A 20,417-nucleotide genomic window follows, 5' to 3' on the forward strand; every position below is an offset into this window, starting at 1 on the left:
GCTAATTTTGCATTCTCACAAGCAGCAAAGCACTCATCCCTCTTAGCTCGGCTCAGCAGGCAGAGATGCAGCTTTGCATTTCAAAAATTCATTTCTTTGCTTGATGCCTCACATCTCAAGAAACAGACCAGCTCTTCACAGCATTGCATCCAAGAGGGAAACTTTCTGCTGGGGAACTGTTATCCTGGAGTCATCCTGCACCGGGTGCTCATCCGGAACAGGGGGGTGCTCACACCCTGCATCTATCCCCAGTGGGCCACCAGTCCTCACCTAGGGCAATCCCCACCCACTAAAGGGCATGCAAGAGGAAGAGGGAGGCTGACTGCAGGGGGGAAGGAGGACAACAAAGCATCTTCCCCCCAAAACAGCTCCTCCACGTCAGGGAATGAGGCAGCTGCTGCTCCCACCAGCATCATGGCTGTGCTCTTGGCCATGCCTGAAGGGTGAGCTGTGCAGGATGAGCAGCACAGGAGGAGTGCTCATAGCAGAGAGAGCAGAGGAGAGCTTCCCTCCTTGTCCAAAACCACTTAAGGCTGTTATTTAAATGAAAAAGAAAAAAGAAAAAAAGCATCTTGGCAACCTGCAAAAGCTTGGCTTTTTGGCAACCTGCAAAAGCTTGGCTGGTTGAAGAAGCAATTTCTTGTTGGGGGTTTTGTCTTCAGATGAGCTTGCTTGGCTAGCTGACATGGGGGGAAATATTAAACGGGTTTAATTCCTGTCCCCAAGTCTTACTGCATGCAAACATACATGGGCCTTTCTTTCTAGGGTTTCCAACTTGCTAATTGAGACGTTTCCTCATGGAAAAAGAATGTTCTGACCCGAGGAGCGCTCTGCTGGCACTGCATTTCGAGAGGCAAGCACCGCACCGCACTGCTGGGGAGTTGCACTGGGTTTGGGAGCTGCGAGGAAAGGGCAGGTGGAAAACCAGCCGGGAAACAGCTCGGGAAGGAAACGTCTAGGAAGACCGATGCCTGGAGAAAAATCTTTTTTCTTTTCTTTTTAAAACAATCCAGCCTGCACACGAGAAGTCTTCTCAATTTTTGCTAGTGATAGAACTATTTCTTCTGCCCTCGGAAAACACAAGAGCAGAGAAATCGATTTTGTCTAAAAGCATTAACAAGACAAAGAGCTAAGAAAAGCACTTTTGGGTCAGAACGAGCCCAGAAAATTCAGGGAGAAAGGATCAAGGAAGAAGGTGTAAAGACATGAGAAGGGCTGCAATGGGAACGTGACTGCAGCCACAGTTACAGCCTCACCAGCATGACCTCTAACTGGACCAGCTCTGTGTTTTTTTTTTTTATTATTATTATTAAAAAAAAAAAAAAAAAAAAGAATTAAAACCATTTTGCAGACTCATGCAGAATGCACAGGGGACAGAGAGGGATTTCTAACTTTATATAGGTCAAACATCAGCCACACGGGTTCACATGTTATTCGGCACTAGCACAGCCACTGCATAAAAATTAAGCTTCAAAGCACCCCAGAGGGCTCCCTGGAAGTTTGCTCTCTCCAACCTGAGGAGCAGCAGAGCAAGAATTCACTCTGGATCAATACGTGGCATAGGCTGGAGGTAAGGGGGCTGGAAAACAATTGCTCATTTCTACAGCTCGAGGGATACGAGGATGGAGAATGCTGACAGTGGCGGAGCAGAGGCTCCCACCGTGGAGAACCGCAGTGGCACGGCCAGGACACCCTGCTGGAGGTGGCTCTGGCCAAAAACCAGAGGTCCCACAGGATGGAGGAAGAGGTTAGGGCGCATGGGCAGGAGAGGGAAGCTCCATCCCTGCGTCCCAGAGCAGTACAGAGGACTGGGGAAGCTGTACCAAGGAGGACACGGAGGCGGTGCCCGCAGCGCTTCCTGCAGCACCAGTTTGCAGGCAGGGGAGGCCCACGAACAGCAGGAGGCTCCCCATGCACTGCAGTCCCCAGGCCTTGAGCACGCTGAAAGGAGCCCAAGGAAATGCAAAAGGGCCTGGATGAGCGCATGGACCCCATCCTCCAGCCCACAGCCCTGCTTGGCTTAAAAGACGTGCCACCAGAGCACCCTGCAGCCAGCACCGGTTCTCCGCCACGAAGCTCCCTGGTGCGCCCTGGCCCGAGGACGCCCTTGGTGCTTACCTTGAGCTTCTCAAAGCGATCACTGAGGGATGCCACTTGGTGGTCCCGGTGGCGGCCCACCAGTTTACATAAGGCACAGATGAGCTGGTCGTCAGCCACACAGTACATGTTCACCTTCTCGTTCTCGTGCTCCAGGCAGGTGAGTCCTCGGAAGTGCGCGTCGGGCACGGGCTCCACCAGGCGGTGGCTGGTGAAGGGCTTCTTGTTGGGGTGGGTGGCCCGCAGGCAGCGGTCGCAGTAGGACACCTCGCAGGTGATGCACGTCTTGACGGCGTCCCGCGGCGGGTCCTGCTCACAGAACTGGCAGGCGATCCTCTCGCCGGCCACGGACATGGTAGGGCTGTTGCGGTACGTCCTCTCGCGGCGGCTCTCGCTGGGGGAGTTGGGGCCGCTCAGCGACGCCTTCTGGAAGCGGTCGATGATGTTCTGCAGCGTCACATTCCTCTTGAGGCCCTCCAGGCCCCGGTGGTTGAGGGAGATGACATAGCGGCAGGTGGGGCACTGGAAGGCGGTGATGGGCTCGATGGACTCGCTGGAGGAGCAGCTGGACACCAGGATGCGGTGGGCGCAGCTGAAGCAGAGGCTGTGGGCGCAGGGCAGCAGGAGAGGGTCTTCGAATAACTCCAGGCAGATTGGGCAGGTCAATTCGGACTCCAGTGTTTCCATCTTTAGTTAAAACGATCCCGATCCAGCGTCAGAATCTCAGGAAGCTGGTCGGTGACCTGGCGGGGAGGAGAGCAGAGAGGCACGGTGTGAGACAGCAGCTACGTGGGCTGGGGCAGCAAAGCCGGGCAGGGCAGGTCCTTCCCTTTGGGAACAGGCACATGGGGATGTCAGAAACACCCAGCTCGTTGCACCCCGTGGCTCTTTGCACCCTGATGTGGCTCCTACAGCCTGACTGGGCTCCTATGTCCCACCACCACGTCCAGACCCTAACTGGCATCTGGGAACTCTGCAGGACAATAGCTGTGCTGGGAGGGGATGGAGGGGCTGCAGCAAGCTCCTCTCTGCCACCTCCCACCCCAGCCTGGGAAGACAACTGGGACAGCAAGGCCGAGAGAAAACATGGGAGAAACCACACGATTTCATGCTGCTTCTAGCAAGCATTGCCAAAGAGAGGAACTGGAGGCCGTGCTGGTTTCCCACATCTAAGGGCTCTGCAAGGGCAAAACCAAGCCTCCAAACAACCCCTCTGTGTCTGCACCGTCCCTGCTCTTTTTGGGGAAGGGGAAGAGGTGAATCACATCCAGGAAACTCTGAGTAAAGCAGGTCAGGAGGTCTAGCGCACTGTCCTGCTCCCAGATTTCCCCTGGCCGCCTGTTTGTAGGAGAGAGGAAAGAAGACCAGCCAAATTACAGGCTGTACGTGCCCAGACCTCAGCTGTCCTCTACTGCAAACCAGGGATGCCCAAATCAGCTCCAGCTGGGGAAAACGAGCTCAAGGCTTGACACGGGCTCCTTTCAAGCACCTAAAGCCACTGCCAATACCCAGGACAATGAGCAGCTCTGGTTTCACAAAGCACCGAGTCCCTTCCGCAGCTGCCTCTCCACGCAGGAGGGAGCGAGCCCGCAGCAGCGCGCCGCACACCCCTCCCCGAAATGCAAGCTTGCACGTGGAAGGGAACGACAGCCTGACAGCTACCAGGAGAAACCACACGCTTTCCCCCCCCCCCAGCTCCGCCGCAGCCGCACGCAGTAGCGAAGACTAATTAGCAAGGAGGGGCACGGCGGTGGGCTTCCTCCGGGTCTGCTCCGCGTTAGAGGCGAGCGGCCCGTGCCTCTGGTGAAACTGCAATCAATTATCCGGCCCCGCTGCTTCCCCGCGGTGCAGGAACGCGCTCGAGGAGCCCGCTCGCTGCTCGAAATTAGCATGCGAGTGCTCCGGGTTGACACCAGCCCGGAAACGTCTTCTGCAAATGAGAGGCAGCGCTTAATTAGGTGGGAAGCGGCAGGGGGAGCAGGCGCTGCGGCTGCCGGGGGATGCTCCGCAGCAGAAAATGCAAACTGCAGCCGAGGATGCACAGAAGGGGCAGGCCAGCCAGGGGATTTCTGGCCAAAATTCACGGCGAGGTGCCTCTGGAGAGTGGGACACCTCTGAGGGAGATTGCCTGTGGGATGTCGGGAAGTCTCTCCAGCCACAAGCTTTTGATTTTCAATTAAAACAAGAAGCCGGCAAGAAACCACCCAGGAGAAAATGCACGCTCTCAGCCTCCCTTAACCTGGCCACCCTGGCTTCTTCAGAGCTCTCCTTCCCTCTGCACACTTCTGTCCCACCTCTAAGAGCTCAAAGATCCCAAATTCAAGCTACAGCCCCCGCCACAGCTCACCAAGGTACACGGCATCTCCCACCTTGCTGCACCAGGTGCTGCTGCATCGCTCCCCAACAACTCTGCCCGTCCCGGGTTGCTCCAAGAGCTCACAACCTTAGCAAGGCCTGCCCAAATGTGTGCTCACCCACATCAGGATGTTACAAAACACCTCGGAGTCGGGGTTTGTCCCTTGTTTTGCTGGGACACTCCAGGCTGAGCACAGCATCCTCACTGATGAGCCACCAAAAATACATTCAAACAAACAAAAACAAGTTGAAACAGCTCTTCGCTTTGTTCCTGGTGGCTATTCTTATGGTAATCTTGTTTTCCTCAACAGGACAACATCCTTCAGATCTGCGATAACTGGAAGGAGCCCCACAAACAGGGCTGTGTGACACAGACCGGGGAGCTCTTGGGGAGATGCACCTGGGCGAGCCGGGCGGCGCTGCCTTCGAAGCCTTTCATGCCTCTCGCTTTGATGTTCACTTTGATGTCCGGGACCAACGTGGCACAAGGAATAGCTGATTAGATTTAAAGCTGCTTTGTTTACAGTAATTAACTCCCGAAATAAATGTTAAAGACCCGTGGAAGTTAACACGGTTTACAAACAGCCCCACGTCATGCGTGCCCGAGGGTCAGCCGGCCCCTGAGGACAAGGCGGGCACCACGCGTTTCTCCTGTGGTGTGACAAGGCTGGGCTGGCAGCGTCCTCCCGGCTCACGTCACTGTGTCACACGTCCCCATGTGCTCATCCCAGCCCGTGGCAGCCCCTCAAACCCGTGTCCCGGTGGCACGAGCCCTGCGGACACGTGGGGTACCAGCAAACAGCATTCAGGAGCGCCTGACGCAAAGGTGCCCCCATCGCCTCTCACGAGGCATCATATTTACAGCCTCGGGGTCGAGCCCAAGTCCCACGTGAAGCTCACAGGTGCTCTGTTAGCAACACAAGGATGTGTTCCTCCGACCGTGTTTGGACAGCCCTGAGTCCCCTCAGCTCCTTCTGCCCATGCTTTTCCCTTGATCCCCGGTGTAAGAAAGCTCTCACACGTCCACACCGTGCTGTCCCTGGGCTATGGGTACCAAAACCAAACTGCCCTTCCTTTCCAGACCTGCTTTCCAGTGCTCACAGTCTGGGGAAGCACAGGCTCCTCAGGCTGATATTTTCCATACCAAGCTTTATTTTTTTTCTTCTCCCCCCCCCAAGGAAAACTTCAGCCAGGATTGCTCAGCTGCTTCCAAGAACAAGCCTTAAAAAAATCCGCTCTGCTGTTCCACCCTTATGTAAAATACATAAATAAATAAATAAAAAATATGGCAACCCTTTCCTTAATTGGCTCCGTGACAGCAGGATATAAAATCTGGGCAGCAGTTGTCTTTGCGCTTTTTGTTGTCCTCGGGAAAACGAGCTGGGAATTGGACCACGGTTCAGCCTCAGGAAGAATCAAAATCCCCGTCCAGCACCGTGGCCGCATCCAATTTGGGGGGCAGTGGATGCAGACGGGGGGCAGGGGGAGCCCCTTTGCTCCCCCTAGCCCGGCAAGTTGGGGAGCAGCCATGCGCTCCCCAAAATTTGCCCTGGGACAGCTCTGCCCCCGGAGAACCAGGACTCCTGCCAGTAACAACAGCCAATCACCGTGTAATTAGCGACAGCTTCCTAACGAAGATACTCAAAGCAGAGAGAGAGAGAGAGAGAGAGGGGGAGGCAATCAGGCTCATCCAGGCAATTTGCACCTAGCGTTACCTAATTTTTACGTGCTTGGCTTGCAGCCTTGGGAAATTTCGTTCACCACGAAATTTCCAGCTCAAGCGGCGCGCACCTCGCCGCCGGGTCCTCCTCGCAGCCCATCTGCCAGCATCGGGCAGGATCCGGCCCTTCCTCCCACGGCTCCTGCCTCAGCTGCTTCCTCAATAGCTCAGTTCGTCTCCCAACTGCTCTCCCCGATCACTTTATTGCAATGCTGAAGGAAGGGAGAAAAAAAAAATAAAAAATAAAAAAAAAAGGAAAGGAAAAAACAACTGAATTTCCTGTGTAAAAGTCACGCTTTGTTGTCCTTAATCCGTCACGCTGAAGCACAGGCATTTCCACATGAGCTTTAATTATTTTCTCAGCCAATTTACTCGGTGCTGAAATAAAGCTCACTGGTCTGTAATTCCCACAGTTGTCCTTGTGCCTCCCTAAATTAAAGACGGAGCAGAAGAGGCTGCGCTCCCGAGCAGCACTTGCTTCTAACGAGAGATTACTTTCTGCTGGCAGTTCAGCTGCTTCATTGTCGAGTTCCTCCCAGCGAGCTGGTTGGAGCCCACCGGGTGCCGGTGATTTGTTGCTCTTTAATTTCTCCAGTTGCACGCTGCTTTCATTCCCCTGGGGAGTTTTGTCTCCATCTCTGCCTCCGTCATCCTGGCTGATGAAACGGATCCGCTCCCAGCATCCTTCTCCTCCCGAGCTTCTCCCCGGTGAGGCCGGGGCTGGGACAAGCTCTGACGCCTTCAGCAGCCTCCCCTGCTCCTCGGGGTTGTTTTCCTTTGCTCCCCCATCCTAAAAATGGGGGCTTTCCCAACGTGCAACTCCACAGAAGACTTGGTGGCAGAGATGAGGGCCCAGCCCCGTTAGCATCACGGGTCAGGCACGTCCTGCTGTGCATCGCTCCCATCCTCCCCATGCTGCCCCCAGGCTACTCCCTTTGGGGTTTTCCCTCTTTTTCCCTCTTTCCTACCCCATAACACGCCTCCATTCATCAGGCAGCTCCACGAGCCTCCACACCGGTCACCTCCATGGATTTCTGTGGCTCCCCCAGGCACGAAGAAGCCCTCCCCGTGCCAGGCTCCCCCCTGTCCTCCCCACAGCACACCCCGCCATCCTTCCTGTTACCTCATCCTCGGTGTTTCCCATTATTTTACACACCCAGCGACGTTTCTGCAGCTGTGCACACATCGATCGGCCCCATGGCGATGGAACGAGCTCGCTCCACCTGCAGCCAGCCGGAGGGGAGCGCAGAAGCCATCCTCCTGCTGGAACACGGGACACGGGGAGGGCGCCGTGCCCAGCCCTCAGCTGCTAGCACCGTGTTTGCCTGCCCTGCTCGGGGCACGGAGGTTTTGTTGTTGCTGTAAGTAGGTCACGCCAGCACAACTTGTCACCGAGGAAGCCCCCGAGCTGCGCTCCGTGCCCAGCGGCATCAGGTGCCAGCCCTGCAGCACACCAAGGGGGGGATTTTGGGGAGGTGCTGGAAGCATCCAAGCACACCAGCATCCATGGCAGAGCTCCCCTGGTGGAGCTGAGCACTTCACAGCAGCGCTCGCCTCTCGGACAAGCCCAGCAGCAGCTTTGTGGGGCTCGCCATGGGCAACCCCACGGCACAAAGGTGCTCGGCCAAAGGGCAGAGACCTCGGTCACCTTCGGGACCTCTGAGCAGCAAACAGCAGAGCTCATCCCTTTCTTCTCTGCTTGCACCCCTCTGGTCACAGGGAGGATTTTACCCATCTCCTACAAACCCTGCCTGGCTAAGAGATGCATGCGAGGCACCGTGCCCTGCCCAGCCAGGTGACAAGCACGCACAGCACCCATGGCTCCCAAAAAAGCCGGGGCTTGGAGTTTGCAGCATGCAGGGCCGGGCTGGGCTTCCTGCAGTTTGCTTCCCAGCCCCAGCAGACACACATTTGATGCTTCCCCCACAGCCTGGCTGGTGCAGGAAGGCGCAGGGCATCTCTCCTCTGCCCCAGACCCCCCTGCCCAAGGTCTCGCCGCGTTCCCTCCGTCCATCACCCGTCCCAAAGCTGTTTGCTCTCCTCCCAGCCCTTGCCCGATGCCATTCCCCTTCACAGCCCAGCGCTTCCAGCCGCTCTGGAAGCTAAACCCCGCTTGCTCACTCATCGTTTTAATTAAAGCTCACCCTGGTGGAAACACAGTACCCTGTCTGCGAGAAGTACACCCGCGTGGACGCCCATCGGAGGAGTCTCACGGCAGCCAGCCCCGGTTCTTCCAGCCCCGGGGGATGCAGGGCCAGCTCCTCGCTGCAGCGCCCAGCTCGGGGTGAGCTGGTGTCCCCCTCCAGCGCTGCTGCATCCCTTCCCTCTTCACCAGGCAGCCTGCAATGCAGCTCGAGCCCAGCCACGTCCCCGCAGGCAGCCAGAGGGCTCTGGCTCCACAAGGACAAGGGGAGGGCACGGCTGCAAATGCCGTGGTTTATATAAAAAAAAAAAAAAAAGAGCAAGCCATGGTTTTTAGCCCCAGGATGGACACTGCATGGAGATATCCAGGGTGCAGGGGACACATCCAGCCCTGCAAAGAGCTGCTGCAGGCACACACCCGGCCGATGCGGTGCTGTGAAAGCCCCCACTAGACCAGAAGCAAGGCAGAGGAGCTCAGCAGAGCCTTGGGGCTCCTGGGTGTCCCAGAGCAGGCTCTGAAGAAGGAAGGCAATGTTTGCCACCACTCAACGCATCTGCTCCAAGCAACCAGCGCGTGGCGAGGAGCCAGCCCACACCGGAGCTCCCCAGGGACCCTCGTGCCCTGCAAACATCGAGGCTGCTACCGGAGGAACCTTAACGCTGAGGCATAATTAAGACAGATCGCATTTCGAGGAGCATTTATCAGGTCGGTTATTCCGTCACAGCGGGCATTTTCCCCACTTTGCTTTGGAGCAGTGCCAGCCACAGAGCAGGCACGTGCAGCCCCCTCGAGCCGTCCTGCGCTCTGCCCGACGGAGCTTCTCCTCCCAGTTCCCTGCCTTCGTGCTGTCCAATTTGCTCTGCTTTAGTTCAACAGGAGCCAGCAGCTCTCAAACATCACCCCACGAAAGGGAATTGGGGCCCTCCTGCTCATGTGAAGCCCCCGTAGAAGCGCTTTTGCCCACCCCAACCAAGGCGCAGTGCCAGCGGGCACAGCCCTGCTGCACCCCCATCATCAAGGTTTCCAGCACCCTCACAGCCAGCTGAGGGCCGTGGTGCATCCCCAAGGACCCCCGACACATGCCCGGGGAGGTGTGAGCCCCAAGCAGCGTCGCTTCAGCTCCATTTTGTGCCCAGCACACGCTCCCAGAGCCGCTGCTCGAAGCCTCCTGCAGCCATCCCGCCCCACGCAACGCCCACGGCCTCGTGCGCCGCTAATTACCGGCTGCACGCTCCAACCCCGGCCGGGGCCGGGCTGCTCGGTCCAGCATCCAAACCCCAAAAACCACCAAACGCGACGCCCGGATGCAACGAGGCTGCGCTCACGACGGATGCCACGGAGTCGGGAAATTCAAAGGCTATTGTGCTGGGTTGTGCGAGTTTAAATATATCCTCGTGGGCTCCTTGGGGTTGCATTCCTGGCTAAACGGGTAAGATAAACAAGGCTTCCTGCAGGAACTGCAGACAATGGGGAATAATTAGCAGTAATCCCCCATGCAGAAACAATGCAGGTAGGAGATATTTTGGGCTTTCACACCCTCCCACCCCACCATGGGCAGGAAGAGGCACCCAGACTGGTGCAACTGAACCCAAGGGCTGGCTCACACGGGACACAGAAGCCCAAGCATTTGGGGCTGCCCCCAGCAGAAGATGGTGGATGCAGACGGATGAAGGTCGCTTCAGTCCTTCCCAGGCTCTGGTGGGGAGGACGACGCTCGGTCCCCACCCCATCTTTTCGGAGATGGGCAAATCGAGGCTTGTTTTCAAACCATGACAGCTCCTTGGAGCCTTCTGCTACACCTACCCCGTGGCAGCGCTCTGTGCACGAGCCAGATTTCCAGATGCCCGCGGGGTGCACGGGCACGATGATTTCGGTGAAAGGCCCAGCAAAGCTCTCTGACCTGCTGCCCCCAGCCCACCACAGGCTGCATCCCACCCGTCACCTCCACGCGTCCCCACGGCAGCTGGGGTTGGCTTGGCACGTCCCCACCGCCGTCCCTTTCAGCTCTCCTTAGATGCAATTCTCTGCCTAATGACTTCAGCAATCAGATAAAAGGGATGGGAGAAAAAAAAAAAAAAAAAGGCTACATACTTCATGCCAGAAAAATGCAAACGTGTCACACACGGAGGCATGGGGCCAAAAAGGCACAGCAGCCAGCACCCGAAAAAGCAACCTCCGATGACAACCAGAAGCTGGGATCCCTTTCTCCAACATGTAATGAAGTCAAAGACCAGCGCAACTTATTTTCCTCACTAATTACCTCCAGTTTCACATTACAGGCAGTTTTTCACAGCTGGCACACGGAAATCCCAGACACGGAGCTTGGGCTTGGGCATGCGCCGGGGCTACCAGCAGCAGAAGCTGCAGCATCCTTTGCGCTTTGTGCTCCCCGTGCAAACACTCGGGAACTTGGTGCCTCCTTGCAGACTTCACACACAGCTCTCCTCGATGCCCGGAGAGATGGCAGGAGGCGCAGGAATAGCCCACGCTAATCAAGAAATGGATTTCCCAGGAGGAAAGCAAGCTTGAAAGGTGAGGCAGGGGCTCTGGGAAAGCTCAGGTGTGCTCATGGGGCCAGCGGAGACCCTGGAGGGCATCGCCAACCTGCCCACCACGGAGGAAGAGGATGCTCAGCCCCGAGAAGCCCCCGAGATGCTCAGCACCCTCCTGCAAGACACGGCCCAGCCCGTTCCTCCTGCCTACAGGCACGCAACCGCTCCTGGCGCCGTGCAGCGAGCGTCGGAGCCGCCCGCAGCCAGGGAAAGCCTCCAAGCACAGATCGGAGCACGTTCCTGGGAGGGGGAACAGGAACGGGGCAGGCAGGCAGAGGCATCGGCGGGGAGAGCCGAGGCCAGGTCCCAGCATGCCGCGGCCATACCGTGATGCAAAGCGCGAGCCAGGAGACGTCGGGGTGAGTTTGCTAAACAAACGCAATTGTTTTTGGCTCCCTCTCCTGCACTGCTGAAGCTCGTGGCCGTGCCAGTGGAGTCTGGGAGCCGGGTGGGATCCGCGCTGCGGGACGCGCCGCTGGAGGAACTCGAGTGCCGGTTTTGAGAAGGTATCAGGTGCTTTAAGAGAATTAAACGCCTTCACGCAGCCCGAGCCAGCACAGCTGGGCAGCGGCTCAGAGCTGTCCTGGTGGCTGGAGCACCCTGCAGACACCCAAGTGGCAAAGGTCAGCGTCTTGGCCACCCTCCCACGGATGTGCTCTTGACTCTGGGAACATTTTCCATTCGGAGGCTTCCATCACACCACCAGTCTGACACCAGCGTGTCTCTCAGCCCGGCTCCACCCGGCACCGCACTCTGCTCACCGTGGCACTGCTCCATCAGCTGAAGTGTCCAGGCTGCACCAGGTCCCAGCAAACCGCCCCGAGGAGAGAAATCACCTGTAGGCCTCTTGCCACTAAATCCTCCAAGGTGACAAGCAGGGACATCAGCTCCCTGATGGACCTGCGGGGAGCCCAGGAGATGGGGTCCCAGCCCTGCCTGCACAGGGGCACCTCCAGCAGGCTGCCCAGGACCTGGTATTCAACATCTCCCTAAGCAGAGACTCCACAACCTCTCTGGCAAGCCTGTGCCAGCGTTTGATCAATCTCACAACAAAAACAAGGATTTTCTTGCATGAGATTCCACTACCAGAAGTAGTAAGAGAAGGTGCAGTTGTCCCATCCAGAGCCACGGCACCAGGGCAGCGACCAGCGTCAGCACTCAACAGCAAAGCCATGGGAGCCTGTGGGCAGCAACCTGAGCCTCCACCCAGCCATGGAGAAGCCCAGCCCGTCCCTTAACCGTGTGGTTTCGTGGCCTTTTGGAAAACCAAAAGCTTGTTTATTCCACATCACCTCTGACACACCGCTAAGGGTGCTGCCCAGCTGCACCCTGCGCACACGCATGGATGTGTACACGCATCTGTCCTCTCTGCTCCCACACAGATCTTGGGCCAGCTCACATTTACGACGCTGCGCTCCAGCTCGGCTTCATAAAGATCTCTGCCTGCTGTCTGAAGTTAATTTTCCCCCCTTTGGTCGATCAACTCAAAATTGGGTTTGCATATTAAAATGAAATTTAATTTCTAGGCCATTACCCCAGAGCGGGCTAGCTCCCGTGCCTGCAAAATGAGACACAAACAAACAGACCTAGCAATTAATTTCCCGGTTAGACGCAAATTCCAGTAATAAATAATAGTAATGATATTCTGCAGAGGCACAGGGACCCTTTCATTTCACAATCCCAACCCACGTCGCGGGAAGCCGGCAAGCCTCGCTGCTCCTGGTGCATGGCGGGCTGCTCGTGCACGGAGCTGGCAAACAACCCTGCTGGGCACTTTCTTACGAGGCCTGCAGACAGCATCCTCTGGATGTGCCCTGCTTCGCACCAACGTGGCAGGCTTCCGATTATTTCTTATCCTGGCTTTTCACAGCCCGCTAGGTTTTCACCTTTTTCTCTCAAGCAGAGGGCCCAGAGAGACAGAAAAAAAAAAAAAAAAAAAAAAAAGAAAAAAAAAAAAGAGTTTTGAGAGCTGAGAGCTTGCAGCACCCAACACTGCAACAGCTGTAAACAAAATCAAAATTTAAATAAATTTAGAAATAAAAAAGAAACCACAAAGCAAGCAAGCAAACAAAAAGAACTAAAACCAGAGCAGCGGCAGCATTTGCCGAGACGTGTCTGGGGAAGAGCAGACGTCCATGCACCAGGACAGGTTGCTTTGCAGCTGGCTCCGAGCACGCTCCTCTGCTTGGCCGCATCCCAGCCGGCGCAGTTTTCAACAATAAACACGGCTTCCATCGGGAGCCACCCTCCGGACCCCGCACGCCGCTTCCACTTCAGTGTAAAAGACTCGCCCGCATCCACGCAGCCCCGGAACAGGCCTGGAGAGTCCGAGGGAGGCAGCCCTGGATCTGCGGAGCACGCCAGGCTTTTTCCAAGCTGTGTGCACCGGAGGACAGCGATGGCACCTGCGCCACATCCCCTGCACCCGGTGACACCAGGGGACACCGGGGACAGAGGCTCCCCGCACCCTGGGCACCCGCGAGGCTCCAGCGAGCAGAGGTCCCCGCGAGCATCCCTGCCCAGGGAAGGGGACTCAGATATGAGGAGGACTCAAAGGCGAGAGGGGAGTGGGGGAAAGGGTGGTGGGGGGATGTCCCTTGGCCTTTGGGCTCCCTGGGTTTGCTTGCTCGGGGAGGGACAGACAGACAGCCGGAGCCTCCAGCCTGCACAATAGGCGATTTCCTGAGAAAGGGCAGCGTATCCAGCGGCACAAAAGGCTCTTATGCTGCTGCCCAGCAGCGGCGGGGAGCTGCCAGAGCCCACAAGAGCCAATGGAGCTACTGGGGTCCCCCTGCTACCAGCCCCCAGCTCCCCTTCGAGGACGCAAAAACGGTGCCGGCACCATCCCGGACAGGAGGCACGTCCCACTGGCAAGAGTTACCGCGATGTTTGCAAGCAGCTGCATGTAAAAAAAAAAACAAAACAAAAAAAAAAAAAAAAAACACCACAAGAAACCAGGAAGGCAGTGTGGGATCTGAGGGCGAGATGCTCCCCCCGTGCCAGAGCCCCACCGCCCTCGCAGGGCACGGGGCAGCTTTCGGCCGCGCACAGGCACGGCTTTGTCCCCGCCGCTGACCTCTGGGCCCTGGCATTTTGGGCAGCCCAGGCTGGAGGCGGTAGCAGAGGGAGGCTGCTCGTCGGGCCTCCCTGCCGTGTTAATCAGAGAGGCTCATTGGCAAAAAAAAAAGAAAAAAAAAAAGACGAGGGTGAAGGCAGGCTCTCATTAAGCAGCAGCACGCGCTTGTTTTCTGGAGGAAGAAAATCCAGAAAGAGCCAACGTGATCTGGGCACCCGGCGAGCACAGGTTCAAGCCCTGCTGGAGCTGCGGGGAGGAGGCCAGATCCTGAGCCTGCTTGCTCCTGCCGAGGAGGATGCTGTAAAGGGCTGGGGAGCAAGCCAAGCTCTGTGCCAACCCTGGGGCACCCAAATCCTGCTCCCAAGCACCCACAAACCCTCCTGAAATGCCCCCAGAAGGGGGCCACCAGCCTAAACTAGAGGCGAGTGACGGCGGGTACGCTATTGGGAGCGGTAACCCCCTCCCAAGGAACAGCCACACCACTCCTCAGCCTCACGGAGGGGAATGGCCGTGGGCACCCCGCAAAGTCCAGGTTACGGCATCCCCGCTTCAGCCTCCCCCCTTTACCCAGCACATCTCACCAACGGGAGCCGACTCGAGATGTAACAGGCTCCAAAAAAAAATAAAACCCCACAACCCCCAAAAGGCTTCTCTCCAAATTATCCAGCAGCCCCGACCTCTGCCTGCAGAGCGACCCGCTCTGAATCCAACTCCAAAATTCGGGATAAAACCCCAAGCGCTGGCTTCAAAACCCACCTCTCCCTCCCCAAAACGGAGGGCAACCCTGCGTTAAAATTAACCAGGAGGCATTAACGCGTCTCCAGCGGTCCCAAGGATGCTCCCACCCTGCCTGCAAACCCAGGCTACCTCCACACGTGTGCCTAACGCCACGCAAGCTGCTGGCACCCAAGCTGTACCCGCGCCAGCAGCGCACACAAGCACGTCCTTCCAGGGTGGGAATCCATCGCACGCTTAATTTCTTTTTTTTATTTATTATTATTATTTTTTTAAAGCGACGTTTACAAAACAGGCAGCGCAACTTTCCGGCCACGGTGTGCGTGCGCTGCTTTCCCCCGCTGCCGCAGAAGGCTCCGCAGGGCACAGACCCGGCTCGGAGCGCTCGGAAAGCGCCGGCAACACCCAGGGCTCTGGAGCGACACCAGCACCACCTGCCCGGATCCCCGCAGCCGCTCCTGCCGCTGCCGTTTCCTTCTGCCTCCTCCTCCTCCTCGCTCCTTCCCCTTTTCCCAGCCGGTTTTCCAGGAACGGAAAAAAAAACCCTCGGGTCCGAGCCCACCCTAGTATTTTGCAGCCAGTTTTCCCCCCCCTATTCACCGCGGGGGGGATAAAAAAGCCCAACGCTCCCCTTCCTGCGGAAGCCCCCGAACCCTCGGCGACCCCCGGGGGGGACCCCACTCGGGACGGGGCCCACGCACCCCCCCGCCTCTCGAGCTCGTGTAACTTCCACTGCAACTTTCTCCCCCCCCCCCCTCCACCTCTCCAGAGCCCCGGCGGGGCGAGAGGCAGCGGGCTGCTGCCGGGGACTTCACGGGAACCCCCCGGGCTCGGAGAAAAGGAAAGGAAAAAAGCCCGGGTGGGGTGGGAGAGGGGGTGGTAGGACCCAGAGAGACCCCCCCACACACACACGGAACCGAAAAGAGCCGGGATGGGCGCACGGAACCGCCCCGGCGCCGGAGGGATCCGGCGGGGGGGCACGGAACGGAGGAGAAGCCGCCACCGGGGGCCCCCCCAGAACCTCGGGGCCCCCTCCCCAAAAGCCCGGCACCCCTCTCCCGGTGTGCCAAGCCCCCCCATGTCCCCGGTACCCCCCTCCCGGTGCCGCTCTGCCTTACCAGCGGGCTGCGGCAGCCTCCCCGCCGCTGCCCGGGCATCTTGGAGGCGGCGGCGGCGGCGGCGGCGCGGGGGAGACGGCGGCGGGCGGGCGGCAGCGGAGCGCGGGGAGGCGGCGCCGAGCTCCCGAGCCCTCCCCCGGCCGCCGCCGCCGCCGCTGCCCCTCCCCGCCCCGCCGCAGGTGAGGCGGCTCCGGGAGGCACCGAGCCCCGGTACCAAACCCCGCACCGAGCCCCGCACCGAGCCCCTTCCTCCCGTTACCGGCAGCTGGGAGCCCTGGGGGGACCCCGCTCTGCGCTCGGTTGCGCGCAGGGATGGGGCTGCGGGGGTTGGAGAGGGGCTGTATGGGGGGGGTGGGGGGCTCCGGGAGGGGCTTGGGGGGCTTGGGGGGCTCGTGGGGGGCTGCAGGGGGCTCCTGGGGGGCTGCGCTGCTGCGGGAGGGGTGCGGGTGCGGGTGCAAAGGGCAGGGAGAAAGGGGGACGCGGCAATGCGATGCGTTCCCGGGGATGTGCCGCACGGGTTGTCTGCGTTCAAAGGCAGCCCAGAGCGCCTCTTTAAAATAAACAGGAGGGAAAAGGCCTCCTGGTGCTCCTGCACGTGGGCTAGGAGGGAGCTTTGGGCGTCAGAGCCATTTCGCCGCATATTTAGCCACGAATCCTCCATTCTCCACCCTTTGCTCGCACACGCACGGGCTGGGCCCATGCAGCCAGCCCTCAGCACACAGCACCCACCCGCTGGGCCATTCCCAGGGAGGTCACTGCCAGGCTCGCACCCCCTGCACCCCGCCGAGCAGCTGCAAACCCTGCCTGCGGGAGGATCTGACAGCGGGGTGGGTAACGCGCACCGCTTATTCGGCGCTAAACCCAATCTCCGTTTTCCTGGCAGCAAAAACGCAGCCGGTGCGGCCACGGCCAAGTCACATAACTCACAGCTGCCCCGGGACCCATCCCTGTCGCGTGCATCTGTGCAGAGAGCAAGCAGCCAGGTCAGAGCCCGACCCTCCTTTGCTGGGCTGAGGAGAAATCAAACCCCCCTTTCCTGAGCTGAGGGCCACCAGCAGGTAGCCAGGGCCAGATTTAAGCTGTGCCCGCACCGAAGCAGCAAAGACAGCGGCACAGATGTGCAGCCCCCCGAGCAGGCACATCAGGCTGCGGGAGAAATGAGGCCGCGAGCAACCAGCAGATGGCTGGAGACCACAGGAAAGCACCACTGCTGCTCTGCAGGTATCAGCCAGCGGGCCCCGCCAGACCGCAGCTCAGCGCCGGGAGTATTTATTTCTCGTTTTATTTATTTAAGCCCCCGATCAGTTTTCCTAAGAGCTCCCCGGGAGACGCCAGCGCTGCTCCCAGCTCCATGCGCGCTGGGATCAGCCGGGCCCCTGGATGAAAGCTGGAGGTGTCAGAGGTGACCTTGGGCAAACAGCCGCCACCGCAGCCTTGTTGTGCATGTGCGTGTGTTCAAAACACAGGAGGGATGGGGTTCAAATGACACTTTAATTGAGCAAGCAGGGCAGCGGGAGGGTAGAGCTCTTTATGTTAATGCGCTAACCACTCCAGAGTGAGTCATGTTCATTAGGGGTGGGGAGATCATCTCCATCCGCCCACAGAGGTGTTTTGGAGAGGTGAAGAAGTACTCAACACCCTTTCCAGGAGGACCCATGCGTTTCGATCACGGGCTGGCTTGGTTTTTGCACCCTGCGTGCTGCTGGGACCAAGGGAATCACGACTGCACTGCCCAAGGCGTTAGCATCCATGTATCGCAAAGGGGGAATGAAGGTCCTTAAATTGTGTCGCATGCCTGGGGAGCCTAGTGCATAACTAACAGTTATAAAGCAGAACTCTCCTCCTAAAATCCATTCTCACAGTGGAAAGCACTGGGGGGGGGGGGGGGGAAATCATTTTAACTTCAGAATCCCTCTTCCAAAAAGCAGGCAGCTGTAGAGATGAGCAGGGATGGATGAATTCCCCTGGATTAATCTCTTCTCGTTTTCTTTTTATATTTTGATGACTTCATTTTTTCTAGGTTTCCCTAGCACCTCCTTTATCCAGAGACGTTCGGTTCCTCCTCCTTGCTACTGCACAGGGAGCTGTGGCTCCGGTTCGGGGACGGGAAGTGGATGCTTTGCACCACCTCATGTTGAACCTTGGAATTTCACAGCCTCATCCAAATTTCTGCTCTCTCCCATGCTGAGCAAACCACAGGCCTCACCGACTTGCCCCAGAACAGGCTCTTCTGGCTCCACATCCACTTGCCCAACGCCTCTTCAGGAACTGGTGATGGTGTTGGGTGCTTCATTAAGGCTTCATTGTTCGGCGTCCTCCTGCAGAAGCACCCGCAGCAGGGCTGAGCTGTCCCTGCAGCACGCCAAACACCGCTGGAGAGCACGGCGTGCTGGTGAGCAGCCCCATCCTTCTGCCTCTCCTGCGAGCCCAGGAGGGGAAGTTTTCACCTTGAGAGAGTTTGGAGACGTGGTTTGATAGGCAAGGACCGTCTCGCCGGGTTTTAAGCCATCTTCTGAGCATCTCCAATTTTTGAGGGGCACGTTTGTGTCCTCACACCACCCCAGCGAGCTGCAGGGGAAGCGGTTCTGCTCCAAGGCAATGCAAACATTTGCAAACACAGCCCTTGCCACGCAGCTCTGGGGAGAGCCCTCCTCTCTCCTGTCCAGGAAGGGCTCTGCAGGAGGAAGGTGAGGCATTGCAGGGGAGAGCCCAGGCCGTTCTCACACCAAGAAGGCTGGACTTGTCCCCAGGTCTGCTTCCTTCTCCTCCCTCGATTCAGCCACCCTCCCTCGCTCCCCCAAAGGATGGGACAAAGCACTTCAGACAAGCGTCCACTGGGAGCCAGCACAGGAGGAGATGTGCAACTGGAGCTGGAAACCCTGCAACAACACCTGCAAGCGTTGCTCCTTGTTTCTGAAGCTCCTGGGTGTCTCAAGACCCTCCCGTTGCAGCAAGAAGCCCCAGTCCTTCGCCATTCCCAGACGGGGCGGGTGCGTTGCACAACGCAGCCCAGCCAGGGTCGCCAGCAGAGCCCACGTGCTGCCCTCTGTGCTGCCAGAGGAACCTGAAGCAACACCTCCTCGTGGAATAGGTTTTTAAAGGCCCCAAGGGGACTGCAGCAGCTGGGACCCCCCCACATACACCAAAACAAAGCGCGAGTTCACAAGTTCCTCAGTCTGTATTTCTTGTTTCGCCACGCCTTCGCTTCCCCCACAGTGCCTCCAGGGTGAAACTACTCAGCTGGCTGAATGGGTTCAGCTCCACAGGCCTTCCACCAGGGTTTTTTTCCCCCTTTTAGTTGGTTTCTAAGCCTAGAAAATGGCTTGTGGAACCTACCCGGGGCTCATCGAGATACGGAGCTGGGTGCCCAAAAGGGGCAGCCACTGCTCAGCCCCTGCTGCTTGCACATCACCACAACCACCCCCTGCTGCCCTTCCCAATCCTGCAGGGCTCCCTCGCCACCTGCCGTGCTGGGTTTTCACCCCTGCAGCCATTTCGAGTGCAACACTTCACCGGGGCTTAAGAAAAACCCAGCTGGAGAAACCCTCCTGTTGGAGAGCAAAGAGAATTATCGCATGGAAACCCTGACGAAGGGTCCCAGGGGAAGAAACGCCCAGGATCACGTCGTTAAAGAGCATCTCACCGTGCACATGCACGAGGGGACTTCATGTAGGGTGGAAAGCTTCGTTTCAAGCTGATTCTTGCAGCACTGGAAACGTGGCTTTGAAAACAGTGGTCAGACAAGCCCTGAGCCAACATTCACACCGAGCGAAGAGGTGGAGGAGGGAGCTGGGTCAGCACAGCCCTCTTGCTGTGGTGCAAAGCAGCTGTCAGGGCTCCTAGCTGCAGGGAGGAGTCGTACGAGCTCTCCATCAGCATCCTGGCAGCGAAAAGATGCAAGTGACTGCCAGCTGCAGGGCATTTAAGGGCTGGTAATTAGCCGCAACAGGAGATGAGCAGTTCTCAGGCCGGGAACCCCTCTGTAGCCAGCCAGCAGGCTCCACACGGCGCCTCGAGCGAGGTTCTCCACGGTGCCAGAGCCACCTGAGCCACAGCTGGTTTCACTGCTTAACCTCACCTCCTCCGTGCCAGTCCTTCGTGAACCTCTTGGCTGTGCTCACCGAGGACGAGTCCCCTGCCCTGAACCTGCAGATCCACCCCACGTGTGGTGTTAGCCTTGGTGCCCGAGCCGAATCTGCGCCATCCACCCGCCGCAGACCACCAGCTCTGCGCCCAGGGAGATGTTGCATGGGCCAAAGCCAACGGATTCAGCAGGAAATAAAACCAGAGCAGGGCACGTGAGATGTTCCTGGCATCGAGCACATTACGTTTGGTGGAGGGCTGACCAGCAAGGAGCAAACCAACACAACCAAAATGCTGCCCACCAGCTTGGCTTCAGGCTGCAGGGATACCGACGGGTGTGTTATTGTGTTACCTCCCAGGGCATGGAAGAGGGCTGAGGTTCTGCTGCTGCTGAGGTTTCCCTTTCCTCTGACACCCCCCTGAAGCTGCACAGGGAGGAAGACCCACTGGGACGTGCACAAGCCTCAGTACAAGTGGGAAGGGAAGGGAAGGGAAGGGAAGGGAAGGGAAGGGAAGGGAAGGGAAGGGAAGGGAAGGG

The 20,417-nt window shown here is 58.1% G+C and overlaps 1 protein-coding gene across 2 annotated transcripts in view; it reads right to left on the reverse strand.

Moving 5' to 3' along the window:
* The window catches only part of MID2 (midline 2), a 78,238-nt gene that overhangs the window by 51,148 nt on the left and 6,673 nt on the right, over window positions 1-20,417 (reverse strand). The window contains exons 1-2 of one of the 2 annotated variants that reach the window (XM_082770424.1): window positions 15,797-15,865; window positions 2,119-2,840 (exon numbers count right to left, since the gene is read on the reverse strand). In XM_082770424.1, the coding sequence (XP_082626550.1) occupies window positions 2,119-2,784 (666 nt within the window). In that variant the 5' untranslated portion in view covers window positions 2,785-2,840; window positions 15,797-15,865. Of the gene's footprint in view, window positions 1-2,118; window positions 2,841-15,796; window positions 15,866-20,417 lie in introns of those variants that run through there. The other variant, XM_082770425.1, reaches the window with a different exon arrangement.

Source organism: Aythya marila, assembly GCF_965140915.1.
Source record: "Aythya marila genome assembly, chromosome: 13".
Taxonomy (NCBI): domain Eukaryota; kingdom Metazoa; phylum Chordata; class Aves; order Anseriformes; family Anatidae; genus Aythya; species Aythya marila.